General features: G+C 38.4%; 1 protein-coding gene across 1 annotated transcript in view; it reads left to right on the forward strand.

The window, feature by feature from the left end:
* The window catches only part of ELOVL4 (ELOVL fatty acid elongase 4), a 30,028-nt gene extending 16,662 nt beyond the window's left edge, over nucleotides 1-13,366 (forward strand). The window contains exons 3-6 of the mRNA XM_072142072.1: nucleotides 322-402; nucleotides 1,680-1,851; nucleotides 4,282-4,409; nucleotides 8,042-13,366. Of these exons, the coding sequence (XP_071998173.1) occupies nucleotides 322-402; nucleotides 1,680-1,851; nucleotides 4,282-4,409; nucleotides 8,042-8,347 (687 nt within the window). The 3' untranslated portion in view covers nucleotides 8,348-13,366. The remainder of the gene's footprint in view (nucleotides 1-321; nucleotides 403-1,679; nucleotides 1,852-4,281; nucleotides 4,410-8,041) is intronic.
* The last annotated feature ends 3,119 nt before the right edge of the window (nucleotides 13,367-16,485 follow it).

The raw sequence follows: 16,485 nt of genomic DNA on the forward strand, positions 1-16,485 counted from the left end.
CAAAATAAGCTTTTTCCCACTTATAACCCGAAATAAAGATGAAAAAAATGTTCAAACTTTTATTACCTTTTTAAGCTCTATGTGTCCCGAAAAAAACACTGCAAAAAAATTTAAGGTAGCATGCAAAAAAAATAATTATGGCCCTTAAACCGGCGCAAACAAAAATTGGCTAAAAATGCCCGGTCACTAGAGCCTGTGTCACTAAGGAGCTAAACACTGTTTTCCCGAAGAGGCATGTGATTTATATTGGTTCATTGATTGTGTGTCTGAGAAGAAGAATGCTATTATGCTCTCAACCTTACTATTTTATTTTTTTTTTAGCTTTTTTTAGGAGCAAAAGCAGCTGGATACAGTTACATTTGTCAGACTGTTGATTATTCAGATGATGTTAATGAAGTTAGAGTAAGTATCTCATCTCTTTTTTTTTTGCGTGTCAAGTAATACTTCTAAAAGGGCATAAGAATACATTCTTTAAAGCATTCAATAAAGAAAGACTTGTAAATAAAATCGGTGACCTTGAAATATAACCTTATTATTAATGAAACCTTATTTCATGAGCAGGAAACATTTTAAAGGGAACCTGTCAGCAGAAATCGACCCAATGAACCACTTTCAGTTTGCTATGAAGTAGCTAAACACGTTTATTTTATGGCCCAGTGTGGTGACATCATCCTCTGGATAGGACCTAACTCGCTTGGTGGGAAAACCCATTTAAGAGCCTTTGACTTTAGTACTGAACTCTCCATGACTTTATACAAGCATTTTACGCATTACACCAGTCACCAGGAATGTAACTTTTAGCCGGTGACATAGCATATGCTATGCTGATTTTAAAATTACCTTTGTCAGCATTCTGAATTATTTCAGTACTTAATACAACTTTATTTCACATTATCTGGGCTGCTGCCTGTCCCTCAGTCTCCTCCACACTCGTCCAGCTCCATCCTCACTTTGTCCTATATATATGTTTTTGTATTTGTATATTGAGTAGGCAGGGGAGGGAAGGTGATGGTGAGCAGTAGAGGAAGAATGCATAAAGAAAATGAGACACAGGCGCACAGGTTGCTGCAGCTTCTGGAATCGCTCTTATTGAGGGAAAAAAATTATTTTAATAGCAATTAAATCGGGAAAATATTCTCTTAGCTGTTGTAATGCATTTCAAAATGTGATAACGCACCATGAAATTGTTATAACAGAAAGAAGAATTTATACTTTAGACACAAGATTCGTCTCCAAGATATAGACTTTCGCTTGTGTTATTTAAAAAAAAAACATCAAAATTTTATTTGCAGGCTTCTTAATACAGGTAAGTTCACACAGAGTCATCACAAAAAGTCAAGGCTGAATTGCCTACGCGCGAAGACACATATTATGAAGCATAATAAGAATACATTATTACAATTCCTGTATTCTTGTATGTATAATGCTTCATTTGTTTTAATATACACCTTCCGTGATCATGTTCGGCTTGCCAGCAGATTCCGGTCACGTGATATTGCTTGCTGCTATTTAAGCTTCGCATCATTGTATGTTAAGCTAGCCATGCATAAGGGTAGAGTGATTACCCAAATATATGATGAGGGATCTGCTTACACAAAACCAGGATTTTAATTTAATACATTGAAAAATATGTTATTGCTCTTTTACCACATTTATCCTGGGCTTCACTTCTATTTCAGGTAGCATCTGCTCTGTGGTGGTATTACGTCTCTAAAGGAGTTGAATACTTTGATACAGTGTTTTTCATACTGAGGAAAAAATTTAACCAGATAAGCTTTCTGCATGTATATCACCACTGTACAATGTTTACTTTATGGTGGATTGGAATCAAGTGGGTCGCTGGAGGACAATGTATGTATTGTTTTATTATATTTTTCCTTGTTTCAGGCTTATTCCTGACTTAACTATTCTTAATTGCATCTTTCTTTAGCAAAAGCTATCAGGGCCAGATGTAATAGTATTATAAATGATAAAATATTGAAGGGAAAATTTTAATTCAAGAGAGACTGGAATGTCTTGGGGGACTGCCAAATCAAATCGCATCACTGGACGCTAGTGGCCTTTAGCAGATAAAGACCTAGTTATCACTGGAAACGGAACACTTCACTGCATGCAAATGACGTTATACACCTTGTAAACACCACTTGCGCCTATAAAAATTGCTAGCCATACAGAACCATATAAATTTAGATTTACAATTATGGGATACCTGGCTTTTACAGTCCTTTTTTTATAAAATGTTTTTAAAGTTTTACAATATAAAAAACACATACAAACCCACCCCCCAGCAATTTGCACAGCAGTAGCATATAAATACAGTATACACATAAGATATGTAAACAATGTACATAATGAGGGGTATACTGTATATTCCTATGCGGATGTGTACAGTACAACAGAGATTCAGCATTGCTACCTAAACCACATCCAGGTCTGGCAAGTCCAGCAAGAGACCCCATATCCACTCAAACCTTCTTTCCGCCTTGCTCTTAAAACACACTCCCTTCTCCAACCTAATAACCTTGTTAATTTTATTTACTGTATATAAATCCAGTGATACGCAATGAGCGTCCTTGCTTGATATAACATCCGAGACATTCCCAGCCTCTTACCACTCTCATCCAACACTTCATAATCAGATGTATCAGGCATACAGGAGAGGTAGTTGACAGCTCTATATCACATACCCTCGATGAGTGCTTCTGTCCAGAATGCGCCTAAACTGAGACATTTCCATAACTGATGCCCATTTACTTGTGCACACCTTAGACAGCAGCCATCTCCCCTTATTCTTAGGCCCCTTCCACACTTGCGTTGCAGATCAAGTCAAAGTCTGATCAGGGTTTGGTCAGTGAAAAACTGAAATTTTTCATCAGAGTTCAATCACTTTTCAATCAGAGTTTGTTCAATGTCTCGGTTTTTCACACATGTTTTCAATGCAATTTCAATGTGCTTTTCACACGCAGATGGCGCATGTGAAAAGGACTCAGGACTGTGGTCTATCTTTTCTATGGCAATTGATGCGTGAAAAATGCATTGGACTTGCTAGTGTCTCAGAGTGCAATGCGTTTTTGATGCATCTCCATAGCCTTGTATGGTGCGTTTTTTCACGCGCATGAGATTTAATGCGTGTTGAAAAAATTGTGCGTCTGAAAAAACCCATTGATTACAATTGTCAGAGTGCAATGCAAGTTCTGTGCGTCAAAAGCACGTGCAGAACACAGGCGTGAAAACCACAAGTGTAAAAGGGACCTTACTCTGTAGCCACACCAGGGTTCTGTATGTCCTACGACACAGGAATAACTGAGAGCCACTGCATCTCACTAGGGGACAAATGAGATGTCCATGTTAAGAATGAAGCCCATTGGTAATCCAACAGAGGCCCCACATTTGTTTCCCACTTAGAACAAACCGTTAGTGGGATTTTCCAATAAATCCAGATTAATTGCTTGTAGATCAATGAGATAACCCCACTTCAACAGCCCCAGGAGGCTAGAGTATTCAGCACCAAACGATGACTAATAGACAACGGAATAGTATGACTTTGTGTATTCAAGGCATACCTAATTGAAGAGAACGGTAAAACATACTGGGGAGATGTACTAATTTGTTGGTCTTTAGACCAGTGTAGAGCAGAACTAGACAATAATCTGCTGCACCAGATTAATCCCTGTATCTAATAATGGATAATTAATCTGGTGCAGTATAAGAATGGTGAGTCCTACTTTGCACTTCCTATTAGTTGATCTAGTTTACTGTGTCACGCCCCTTTTAGTAGGAGTCGGAAAACTGCCTAAAATTGGTCTAAAACCTTCAGTAAATGTGGCACACGGCATTCCGGGTGCAAATTACTGGTGTAGACGCATTGATAAATCTCCTTATCAATCTTAAAGTTCTTCTGGACACAAATGCCCTCCCACACTGTGACATCCTGCTATTTAGCTACCTCGGGAAGGTTTTTATTTCGGCTTTGAGCTAGCCTTTTTTTTCCAGCTACCTTTAAGTAACCTTAACCTTGAGTTGGGCTCAACCATGGTGCTGTGCACGCACCACACAATCACAAGCCACCTGCCCGCACTACAAATTATTGGGTAGGTCCTATTCCTTCCCATCTTTGCACATTGACAGTCATTTTTTTGTGACATCAGCAGAGAGGTCTCTATCTCAAATTCCAGCCTAAAGAATAGATGAGCTATTTTGTAGAAGATGATATGATAGAATGTATTTGACTTTACTGTGCAGTCTTATGTTTTTCCCTTACGTGTCTTATTTTTTTTGCAGCCTTCTTTGGTGCACATATGAACGCACTGATCCATGTTGTGATGTACCTGTATTATGGCTTAGCTGCTTGTGGTCCACATCTTCAGAAGTATCTGTGGTGGAAAAGATACTTGACCATTTTACAATTGGTAAAATATGTTTTATCGCACAGACTAATATTAGTATAAGTTAAATGGGAGGCTCTGGTGACAAAGAATAATGCAGAGGGGTTCATGTGATCTTTGCCCATTTGTGCCCATCCACTGGAGATCAAAATTAGAGAACAACACACAATATCCTAAATGTTAAGGTCATTGTGTAGTCCTATGTGAATATATCCTAACATGAGTGAAATATCAGTATTTTAAGCTTATTTCATAAATTGTATATATTCTAAAGCACAGAATAAAAATGTAAATAAGATAATTGTAAAAGAACACTGATCAAATTTACTTTCGGATACCTACAAGTTATTGGTGTTAATCTGAAACCTGGTGCTAATATACTTAATAATCTGACAAACCTTATTTAACCGGAAGGCTAACTTTCCAGTCTTTACTAACTTTGCAAAGATGCTGTGGCGTTCTAAGTCTGTGATTTTTAGAATGTTGCATCTTTTCAAACTCATTCAAGTCCCCCAAGAAGGCTGGTCGCCCCCTAGAAAGAAAAATGCAATAGTGGACAGGATAATGCAGAGATTCTCCATGGGTAATTGTTTCTAAAGTGCTGCTGGAATTGCTCGCCAGTTCAGCACCGAACAGGGTAAGGATCTGTCTTGTCATACAGTGTCTCGACATTTTAAGAGCATTTGGACTGAAAGTCCACTCTACAGTGACCAAATCTGTCATTAGAAGAAAGAATCAAAAGGGTAGACTCTCTTATGCTGAGGTGCATTTTGTGGGACAGAGGAGAAGAGGTTCGCAGTTAATTTTAGTGATGAAAGCAGATCAAAAGTGTGTAAAGAAGTCTGTGAAAAGTGGTGAAAGAAATATGATGGTTTGGGGAATGTTTTCTGCAGAAGAAGTTGGATCTCTCATACAGCTACAAGACGGAATGCAAGTGTTTATCAGAAGCTTCTTCAACAACACATGGTTCCTTCCTTGCATTCTTCACTTATTCACTTACCAGCTATTTGCAGCCAGTAAGCAGTTTTTTGAAATTGAAAACATTGAAACAATGAAATGGCCAGTCCCAATCTAAGCTCAATAGAAAACCTCTGGAAAATTCTTAGAGACCATGTTATAGCCAAGAAACCCACAGCGGTCACAGAACTGTGGAAGAGACTGGGAGAAGAGTGGACCAAAATCCCACCAGAGCCATGTGAGAGGCTAGTGATGTCCTGTGGCTGCAAATGTACTAGAGTCATTCAAAGCAATCTATGGCGGTTGTAACCCTCAGAAAATGTGATTTATAATAATACTTCCTTTATTTATGTAGCACACAGATTACGCAGCGCGCCAAATCGGTCCCTGTCCCCAATGGGGCTCACAATCTAATCAACCCATGGGAAGAAACTGGAGGATCCAGAGGAAACCCACGCAAACACAGAGCGAACATACAAACTCTTTGCAGATTTTGACCCTGGGACTTGAACCCAGGTCCCCAGTGCTGCAAAGCTGTAATGCTAACCACTAATCCACTGTGTTGATCTTTCTCAATGCTACAGTCATTGCTGTTCTCCAATTATGATCATCACTGTTTTTTTTTTTTTCAAATAAATGTTTAAAGAAAATCTACCACAGAATTAGTTGCTGATGCGTTATCTAACGATTTTTATTTGTTTAATGTTTGGCAAATTGCCACCCCATTCCTTTTTACAGGGGAAATTTGTGAATGTGTTTATTTATGTTAATCAGTATTTTGTTCTTTTTTTGTGAGGAACAGTGTTATAGGTCTGAATATTATGTAAGCCTTTCATTCCCCATGCATAAATACTTAAAAACAGATATGGTCTGCACTCACTTGTTCGTTCAAAATCAACGTGAATTCTTTATTGGTCCAAGCACGCTACAGGTACAGAGCCATGAAAAACATCTATGACTAGAGACCTGATCAAAGATCTGAAACGCGTCGGATAGCTTCTACTTTTTACATGGCTGTATACCTGTAGCTTTTATCTTGGACCATTAAAGAACTCAAGTTTATTTTGAACGAACATGAGTAGCTATTCCTTTTACCTGTATTAAAAATTTGATCAACCCTGAACGCAGGTTTGTGTGCCTCAAATGTAATGTATATAGAACTGTTTCCTATTAATAGCCGTATATATCCCCCTGTTAATGATATATTCCTCTAGAGCGGCCATCTTGGACCAAGAGAACCAAACAGCGGCCATTTTAGATAAAGTGGACATTTTAGCTGACCTGCTCACAGCTAATGTCATGACTCATGACATTAATTTTTATGTAACCTGTTTGCCAGTTTTCTCCCTGACATTTAATGAGAGGCAAGTCTGTCCTGCACTTTTGTTATATATTCTAGCACTTGCACTTGTTTTTGCTGGCCCGAGTCTTCTTCTCAGGGCAATTAGTATAAACGAGGCCTCTGAGAAGAGAATGTCCTGGTAAATTAATTATGGCCAATAGCCCCCAATGCTGATTTTTCTGTCTTTTATATATGAACCTGCGTGTGAATAAAGGGGCTGATTCTACATACTCTAAGAGACTGATGTGTCTTGTGTTTGTTCTCTCGTCACGGTGCCGGGCAGCCATGAAAGAGTTAATTTGAAAGTCACCTTTACAACTAAAGTAAGGGCGGTTTAAGCCCTGGATAAAAATCTCTATCACCCCCAACTGTTCTCCAGTGTTATCCTTAAAAAGGTGTTGTCCTTTGTGGCTGCGTCTCCTCATCTCCCAGGAGATCGGTGGGGGAATTTAATAATTATTTGAATCTCCATTTGCATAAATATCATTTGGGTTTGATACCCACGGATGCTTCCCCCATGGTTCTGCCTAGATTGCCACAAGAGTGTGGAGTCTGCAGTCCTTCAACCAAACAGTATTCCTGTTATTCCAGTTCATATAGGTCACTGTCCTGCATTGATTTACCTGTGGGTTCTGAACACCTGTTTAATTTCTTGGGGGCAATCTACGTATTCAGATCTAGGCACCATCACTGAGAGGCTCTGGATACACCCACCAGAGCCTCTCAGGTGGCCATGGATAACAAAGATCACAGTTGCGGTGCCTGGATCTATGAGTAAGTGCCATTGGTTTATTAATGCTTTACTTAGCTGGTAGATTTCCTTTAATGTTGGCATGCTTTAGTAATTTTGTTAGTCCTTCCAGTGGCATGGTGTACCCCTTACAAAAATCCATGAAATGTTTATCAATGGAGATATCTTGATCTTTTTCAGAAATAATATTATCATATATTGCTCTCTAATTTGATCTCCGGTGTATGTCTAAATGATGTCATATCTATTTCTATATCGGATATACTGATGGTAGAGTGTCTGCTGTTTTCCTTCATTTCTAAAACACTTTAAATTTCTATATTAAGGACGCTCCTGACACTAATATAAAGTTTTATATTCTTTAAGCTAAAGTTTAAAGCTAAGCTAAAGCTTTAAGGAAATGGCTCTAGTGTGACAATAGGCCGCTTTATCTACTGGGCGGCACCAATGGTATGCCCACTGCTGATATTACCTGACAGAACAATTCGTGACCAGATCCCATATTTGTTTCTGACTTCTTAGACTGTGTATCTGTGGACTCTTGACTGTAAACAATGTCTTTTTCCGTGCCAAAAGTTTAATGATCCTTTCATTTTTGCTTTCTAGGTTCAGTTCCATGTCACTATTGGCCACACTGCCCTGTCTCTTTACATTGATTGTCCCTTCCCAAAATGGATGCATTGGGCACTGATCGTATATGCCATCACATTCATTGTTCTCTTTGCAAACTTCTACTATCGGACCTACAAAACGCCAAAAGGAGCAGCACGAAGTGGGAAACCTATCCAAAATGGAAAATCGGTGGCAAATGGAGGAGCAGTTACTAATGGCGCACTGCACAAACATGAGAATCATAAAGTGGGTGTAGAGAATGGAAGGAAAAGGAGGCGAGGGAAAGCAAAGCGAGAGTAATGAGCGTATCGCCTTATTCTTTCTGCTTACCTGGATCCTCCTCTCTTGTAGGAGATGCCCCTTTGATTAAGTATATACAGTTGATCAAGCATTGAACAGCTGTTTAGGTACACATATTGACTTGTATTACTTCCTTTCTATATAACAGCTTGATCTATCCTTAATTTATTCTTTCAAGCCTGAAGTGAACAACTAGCACTGCTCTATTTATACGGTTTCTCTGGAGGGAGGAATGACAGCCTCTGTTGGCTTCTGCACAGAGAGGGAGTTCCTAGTGAATAACATGTTGTAGCAGCACAGATGATTCTATAACCAGTAATTCAGATGATTAAGGAGGAGGCAGAAATCACTGCAAGAAAAATAAGCCAAGGGATCTTTCTATTCTTCTAGTTAAGCATGTCACAATATTATGGCACATTCTCTGTGTTTAGCTGTGAGAATGGTGTTATTATATTTAATTGCTCCTTTAATACAAAAAACACAAAGGTGGAGCTTATCTGGAGCAGCTGCTCAAAAGAGCTGTGTACTGGCGCCATTCAAATCACCTTTAAAAATTCTCTAGCCTTTCAGCTGCACTACTACTTCCTTCTTTTGTAAACACCAATGTGTTAACGTTTTTGAATTGGTGACAGTTTCTTTGACTGTTTTTATACATGGAACCCAAAGGGGCTAAAGAAAATCCTGGACAGGAATATATTTGACTGAGGCCCAGGCTGCCCCCACTTCATTCCCTGTAAAGGAGTATTTGAGGGTTGAGGGACAGAGTTATTATAAATTATAATGTAACTTATGAAATTTATAAACTGCCTAGAATGATGAGGAAGCAAATGTAAATCATGTTGTCTTAAAAGCAAAATTAAGATGTGGTCTATGAAGGGAAGGCCTAAGTTTTGGTCCCTCAAAGGACTCTAGGTTCCATCCGGGACATAGTCAGTTTCAAAGAAAGACATGTACTTTGTTTAGCTAAAATGAATTGCAAGATTGAATTTCATGCTTTTGGAATGGTCCTGGTGCCTCAGAGTAACTATTACTTGGCTTTTTTGATATTCTGAACCATTAGTGTTTTCCCATAGTCCCCATTTGTTTCAGCTTTTGGTGCTTATGGCAGTTGTAAGCCATCTTTTTTAGTTTTTGTATTAAGATTTTAATGCAAATTGATTGCACCTTTTTCTTTCTTTCACACAAACTATTGCAAAACCCTTGTTTAATGTATTCCACATTCTATGTGATTATTACCATACTACTAATATTGATGTGAACGTCTTCCCAAATTTCAGTTCAGAGATTCCCTGAGTGGAGGTTTATCATCGTTCTATTTTCTTTTATTTATTTTTTTTTGTTGTGTAAAATCTTTATAACCTACACTACATTTTGTGTAAATCTGAGTGTGTTCCTCTACATTTTTTTTCTCAGTAGTCTATTGTCTTTTGTCATGCTCCCCAGATTAATCTATTAAATGCATTATATTGCCCTTCACAAGCTGTGGTATAGGACGGGGCAATAAAGTAAAGCTCTACTATCAAAACCCTATGCTGATTTTACTTGTTTTTAGCCATTTGAAGATGTGCTTTTCTGACTCGCAAATCTCCTGCAGTTTTCAGCTGCTGTCAGCTCAAACATTGGAGCATTGTGCATGCTATTACACCCTGAACTGAGTAATGACACAATATGCAGCACATTTCAGTTTGATCTCTAGTGGTGACTGTGGTGCGAACAGCATGTTGTTTTTAAATCCCAAGAAACTTTTTTCAGTTTTTTTTTTTGTAGTGTAAAAATATATATATAAATTAAATGCTCAGTACCACTGTATAATTCCCTTTACACTAGTACTTTATGTAGGTCAATTGCCAGGTCAATAAAACACTTTTCCTGCACATACTAAAGGAAGCAGCTCCTTAGCCCTCTCCAGTTATAGCACTGTTAAATTTCTAGCTTTATTGGAACATACTGATAAGCTATGAAACGCTGAGGTATGGAGCGGTCTAGATGATGGACCTAGCTTTGGCTAGTCCAGCGTATTCATGAGGGGGCCATCAAGGCACTCCCCTATCTTCAGCTTCACTCCCACACCATATGCTGGTGGTGACTGCCAGGCTTGATGCTGCAGTCACTACCACCTCATGGACAAGCCGGACCGACGGTTGCTTGGTCGGTTGCTTGGTCGGTTGCATACCATATATACTCGAATATATAGCTTTTACTAGGTTTTTGTGGTAAAATTGGGGGCCTCGGCTTATACTTGGGTCGGTTTATACTCGGGTTGGCTTATACTCGAGTATATACGGTACCTCAGAGTTTCATAGCTTTTTGGTGGTTCCGGTAAAGCTAGAAATTTAAGAGTGCTAAAACTGGGAGAGGGCTAGGGAGCTGCTTCCTTTAGTCCGTGCAGCTTGAATGTTTTATTGAACTTCAGGGTTTTTTTTAACATAAGGAGGCGGACACTGTATAAATTCCGATATTGTTTTATTCCTCATTTACACATATGATATCTGATTATGAAAAATTACAGAAAGGAGTAGTGATATACAATATCTCCAGGTTTGGTTAAGATATATTAAGGAAGTTATTAGTGCAGAATTAAGAGAAAAAGATTTTGCTGTAATGCAGTAGCCACCACAACAAAGTACTAACCACCTCATAGATTTTAAATGGGGACTATGGGTTTACATTAGACAACCTTTATTGTTTGTTGTTGAGTAAAACAATTTGTTATGTGGGTTTTGTCCACCGTTAACCAGAACAGGCAGAGCCTGTCCATCTGGGTATATTGTCTGCTGTTTTCAATAGTTTTACATTGTTTAAAATATGTTCACTTGTCTTAATGTTCCCCTTACTGTTGTGTCTTTTTTTGTTTTAATGGTAGCTTTATGATATGGAACATATAAATATAATGTATTCTTCAGTCTAATAACATTTTCTTTGGTGCTTTTTAGTAAAATTACTGTGAGTTAAAAGATTTTAAGACTATTTCAGCGTGTGAAAAATAATGGGCTTGTGAAATTGTGGGTATAAAAATATGGACACTGTTAAGAGATTAATGCAGACTACAAGATGTGAGATTCTTGTTCTTGTTAAAAAAATGTACTGAGCCATATCATGAGCTAAAATATACTTAAAGGGAAATTGCCTGCTTGGCCATCCCCTCCCATTTACACATCCCCATGCCTTATGCCTCCTCACTGTTCAGCAGGGTGATGTTGTCTAAGGTCTTATACCCTTTACGTCTGCAAAATGTATCTCATGTTTGTATGTGATCACATGAAAACACAGCATGCCTTATTGACGTTCTAGTTTCCCGATCCTCCAGGGAGACATGCTGTGATTTCTTATGATCTGATACATACATGGGGCACATTTTACAAATGTATAGGGTAAGGGACCTTGGATGACACCACCTTGGTCACATGACATGAATGTAACACAAGGCACAATATTTCCTATAGGTAAATAGAGCTTTATATTTCTGTAGTTGAAAATTAGGAGACAGTCCCTAAGTGTGAGTAGGCATGGTAGTGATTTGAAGAGACACAGAGGTATCAGTCAAAATAATGGGGCGTGGTTCACTGGCAGCCTGGGAGAGGAGAACGGTCAAACTCAGAATATAAGACTCAAGAAGGCTAAATACATATCAGAAAAATTGCTGTAATCAAGATGCAGTGCCTCAGTGGCTGCTAATTTTAGGTTATATGGGGAGTACTTGTAACCCTTTATCAGCAGGCATTGTTAGTCAGGGTGGTAATATTCTGGTGACAGTTCTTCTTTAAGGGGTATTCCAGGAATATGCATACTTCATATTCATATGGGTCATTATAATGTAAACTAATATGTAGTTTGATGTTATTTAAAAAATGTCTCCCTTTAGCAGAAAAATGTTGTGGACATACACTACAATGAAGAATTAAAATGCTACTGACTCTTTAATCAGTGGCTTTGTCCCTGTGGAGGAGACACAGCAGATGGCCGCTGGTCACATGTCCACATCACATGTCTTGCACCTGCCTGGGCAGGTCATGTGGTCACCACTCTTTTGGTTGTAGTCGGTTGGTTGCAGTGCATCCAGTACGGCCAGTGTTGTGGTGAAACATCATCTCAGGTAATGTGCAGTGATGGCAGCTACACACATCATTACTATGGTAACTGAAAACCAAAGGATTTGGGACTGAAAGTTGTAGATGGTGGTCATTTTGGAGAAAACTCCACCTACTTTGGAAAGCCCATAACATTTTGTGAATCATAAAAGAAAAATATTTAAGCTCCATTTTGTGACAAATGACATTAAGTTTTGTTGTATTTATTTATAGCATTATGGGTTTTTGTATCAAGACGTTCATATTTCTGGAATACCCCTTTAGTTTTTGGTCATACCTTACAAGCACAGGGCATGGCATTTGATGGATTCATCTGTAAATGTGTTCTCATATATTGGAAAGGGAACTGTGTAATACATTACATTTATTTGGCAAAATTTTCAGGGGCTTTTGAATGTCTTGCAATTTTCTCTAATGCCTGTCTAACGCATGCATGTGGTTAGAGAAGTAAGGAATTTTACCCACATATTGTTTTCAATAAGTCATTGATTTAATTAATCACAAGGGGAATTAAAGAGGTTTTACAGCTAAAAATATTAAGAACATATCCATAATTCATCAACATCAGAATGGGGGATGGGGACCCAGCATCTGATAGGATATTTTCAGAAACTGATTAACAACGATTAAAACACAAATCCGACAGCTCCATTCTGTGTAGTCAGTGAATCAAATCCCTGCAACTCGGAAGCTGGTCTACAGGGACCTGTTTTTACCATTACACCCAGCTGATCTGCGATGCTGGGTGTTGGATTTTCACCAGTCCAATATTAGGGATCTATTCTAAGGATATTTATCAATATTTTTAGACCAGGTCTTTAACAGATCTTGAGCCGTTTTGGTCTTTTTTTTTTCTTGCACGAGAAGAGATGCAATTATGTCAAGGTTACAGATGTAAACTGAAAATGTTTCAATAAAATGTCTAATGGTGTGTATTTATTTTTCTTTCGTGTCTTAAAAAATATTTTGGTTTTGTGAAAACCTGAAAATTTTTTGGCTGCGGTTACAATTATAAAATATACTAAAGAACAGACCTACGGAAGTGTGTGTGTGTGTGTAAGACCGTTTGTGCAGTTCCCCAGGATTCGCCACCAGCTGCTGGCAGGGAGCCAGGAAATGTTAAAGGAACAATTAAAAAGCACTGAAATTTATTAAGATGCACAACAGAGGCATTTTTAAAATTTACATTCCAGATGTTATTTAAACCTGTCATCATGTAAAAAGAACCTTCCTGATGACATTTTTGGTGTAGATTAACCCCTTCCCGACATTTGACGTACTATTACTGCATGGCGGAAGGTGCGTTCCCGCAAAATGCGGTAATAGTACGTCAAGCTTCTGGCGCCGGCTCCTGAACGGAGCCAGCGCCAGAAGCTGCGGGTGTCGGCTATATATCATAGCCGACACCTGCCTCTAACACCCGCGATCGGAGATTTCTCCGATCGCGGGTGTTAACCCCTAACACGCCGCGGTCGCGCTGACCGCGGCGTGTCAGGGGCATTTTCGCTGGAATCGGACCCCCCCGCGGCGCTTACCGGGGGGGTCCGCTGCTCCGATCGCAGCCCCGGGACTGCCGGTGCCCGGGGCTACGCGATCCTCCTGCCGGGAGCCGGGTCCCTGCCTTCTGGCAGGACCCGGCTGTGACACACTGAGCATGCGCAGCATGCTCAGTGTGTCACATAATACAGTGTAATACATCTGTATTACACTGTATTAGGTGAAGAATAGCTTGAACAAGTGATCAATGGATCACTTGTTCAAGCTAACCTGTAAAAGTAAAGAAAAAAGGTAAAAAAACACTAATAACACACTTTTGAATAAAAATAATTAATTAAATAAAGTTAAAGTCCCCCTAAACACAAACATTCCCTATACACATCTAATAAAGTGAAAAAACCTGAAAATTTCCAAAATACCCCACATATTTGGTATCGCCGCGTCCGTAACAATCTGTACAATAAGTCAGAAACATTATTGGACCCGTACGGTGAACGCCGTAATAACAAAACGCGAAAAACTCGCCAAAAATGTAAATTTTCTTAAAATCCCTTCACAAAAATGTTCCAAAAAGTGATAAAAAAAAAGTTATGTGCACCAAAATGGTACCAATTGAAAGAACAACTCAACACGTAAAAAATAAGCCCTAAACTAGCTCTGTCAACAAAAAAATATTAAAGTTATATCTCCGAAAAGATGGCGATGCAAAAACAAAGGAGATTTTCTTTATATTTGTTTTTTTCCTGTAAAATATATAAAAAACTATATAAATGAGGTATCACCGTAATCGTAGTGATCTAGAGAATAAAAATATTATAGTATTTTTAGTGTATGGTGTACGACCCCCAAAATATGCAAAAAAAAGGAACCCAAAATTGACAATTTTCTTTTCCTCCATACATTAAAGAGTTAATAAAATCTCAACAAAAAGCTACAGACCCACTAAAATGAAGTATTTGTAAAGTTCATCTCATGTCGCAAAAAATAAGCCCTTATATGTCCAAATTGCCAAAAAAATAAAGATTGTATAGCCATTATAAAGTGACAATGCATAATCTGCTTTGAATGGCGCAGCTTCCCTTCGATGCCCTGGCGTGTGCCCATACAGCAGGTTACCACCACATATGGGGTATTGTTATACACGGGAGAGATTGGGTATCAAATTTTGTGGAGCGTTTTGGTATTTTATCCACTGAGAATTTGTACATTTTATGAAAAACACATTAATTTAGTAAAAAAAAAAAAAAAAATTCAAAATTGCATCCGATTTTGTTTTAACCCCTGTAAACCAATTAAACGGTTAAAAAACTTCATAAAAGTTGTTTTACGTACGTTGAAGGGTATAGTTTCTATAATGGGGTAATTTATGGGGTTTTACTTTTATTTAGGTCTCTCAAAGTGACTTCAAACCTGAGCAGGTCCCTCAATAGCAGGATTTAGCTTTTTTTATGAAAATGTGAAAAATCGCACCTAACGTTCAAAGCCCCATAACAGCTTACAAAAATAAGAGTATGCATAAAAAACCACGGAGGTATAAAGTAGACATTTGGTGAATGTTAGTTATTACATTTTCTGGTGTTATGACTCATGTGTGGAAAAAGTAGAACATTTTGAATTTCGAAAATTGAGAATTTTTCCAAATTTTCACCAAATATCTGATTTTCTCATAAATAAATGCAAAACATACAACCAAAATTTTGTAACTAACATGAAGTACAATGTGTCACGAGAAAACTATTTCAAAATCACTTGGATATGTTAAAGCGTTTCGAAGTTATAACCACTTATAGTGACACAGGGAAGATTTGAAAAAATGGGCCGTGTCAGGAAGGTGAAAAGTGGCTTCAGCGTTAAGGGGTTAAGAAAAAAGGTTTCTACACTGATATAGCAGGGGCTTCATGTCAAATCAGGGAGATTATGGGAACATATGCTCACCTGATCTCCTCCCAATACCCCTGGTTAGCGTGAATATTCAGATTCTATTGTGTTTCTATTTTCAGCTCCCATTTTATTGTTTTTATGTTTATTGCTATTTTTAAGGGTTCTTTTTGGAAGTCTTTAGTTTCCGAACTTGAAATGATGATGTGCTTACCTCCAGGCAGGTCTTGGAAGAGCACCAGGGCAATACTTCATTCTTGCATTTTAATGGAATGGAAGTGGTTTAGTGACCATCAGGAGGAGACAACTATGACATGTTTGTTCACAAGTCGTGGTGGATTTTTATTTTTAAAACCACAAAACTATATGGACTTATCGGCAGAAACTAATGAGGCGTGGAGTAGACTTTGCTCCCACTGCCTGAAGTGGCTGCTGCATGCCCCAGTAGCCCCTCCAATAATTACCATATTGTCTAGATAAATTGTAGTTTTGTTCAGAAAGTATTTTAGGATTCGGTAAACTAGATTAGGCTTTACCAAGTTACTAGCAACCCACCATCACATCTACCTTAATAGGTAGATTTCCAATGGTAGGTTTCCTTTTGAAGGGGGTTATCCATTCTTTTACATCTATCTAGTGGTTAGGGAATAGATATATGTAAGTTATACTTGCATA

The sequence above is a fragment of the Engystomops pustulosus genome, chromosome 3 (assembly GCF_040894005.1).
Source record: "Engystomops pustulosus chromosome 3, aEngPut4.maternal, whole genome shotgun sequence".
NCBI classification, from domain to species: domain Eukaryota; kingdom Metazoa; phylum Chordata; class Amphibia; order Anura; family Leptodactylidae; genus Engystomops; species Engystomops pustulosus.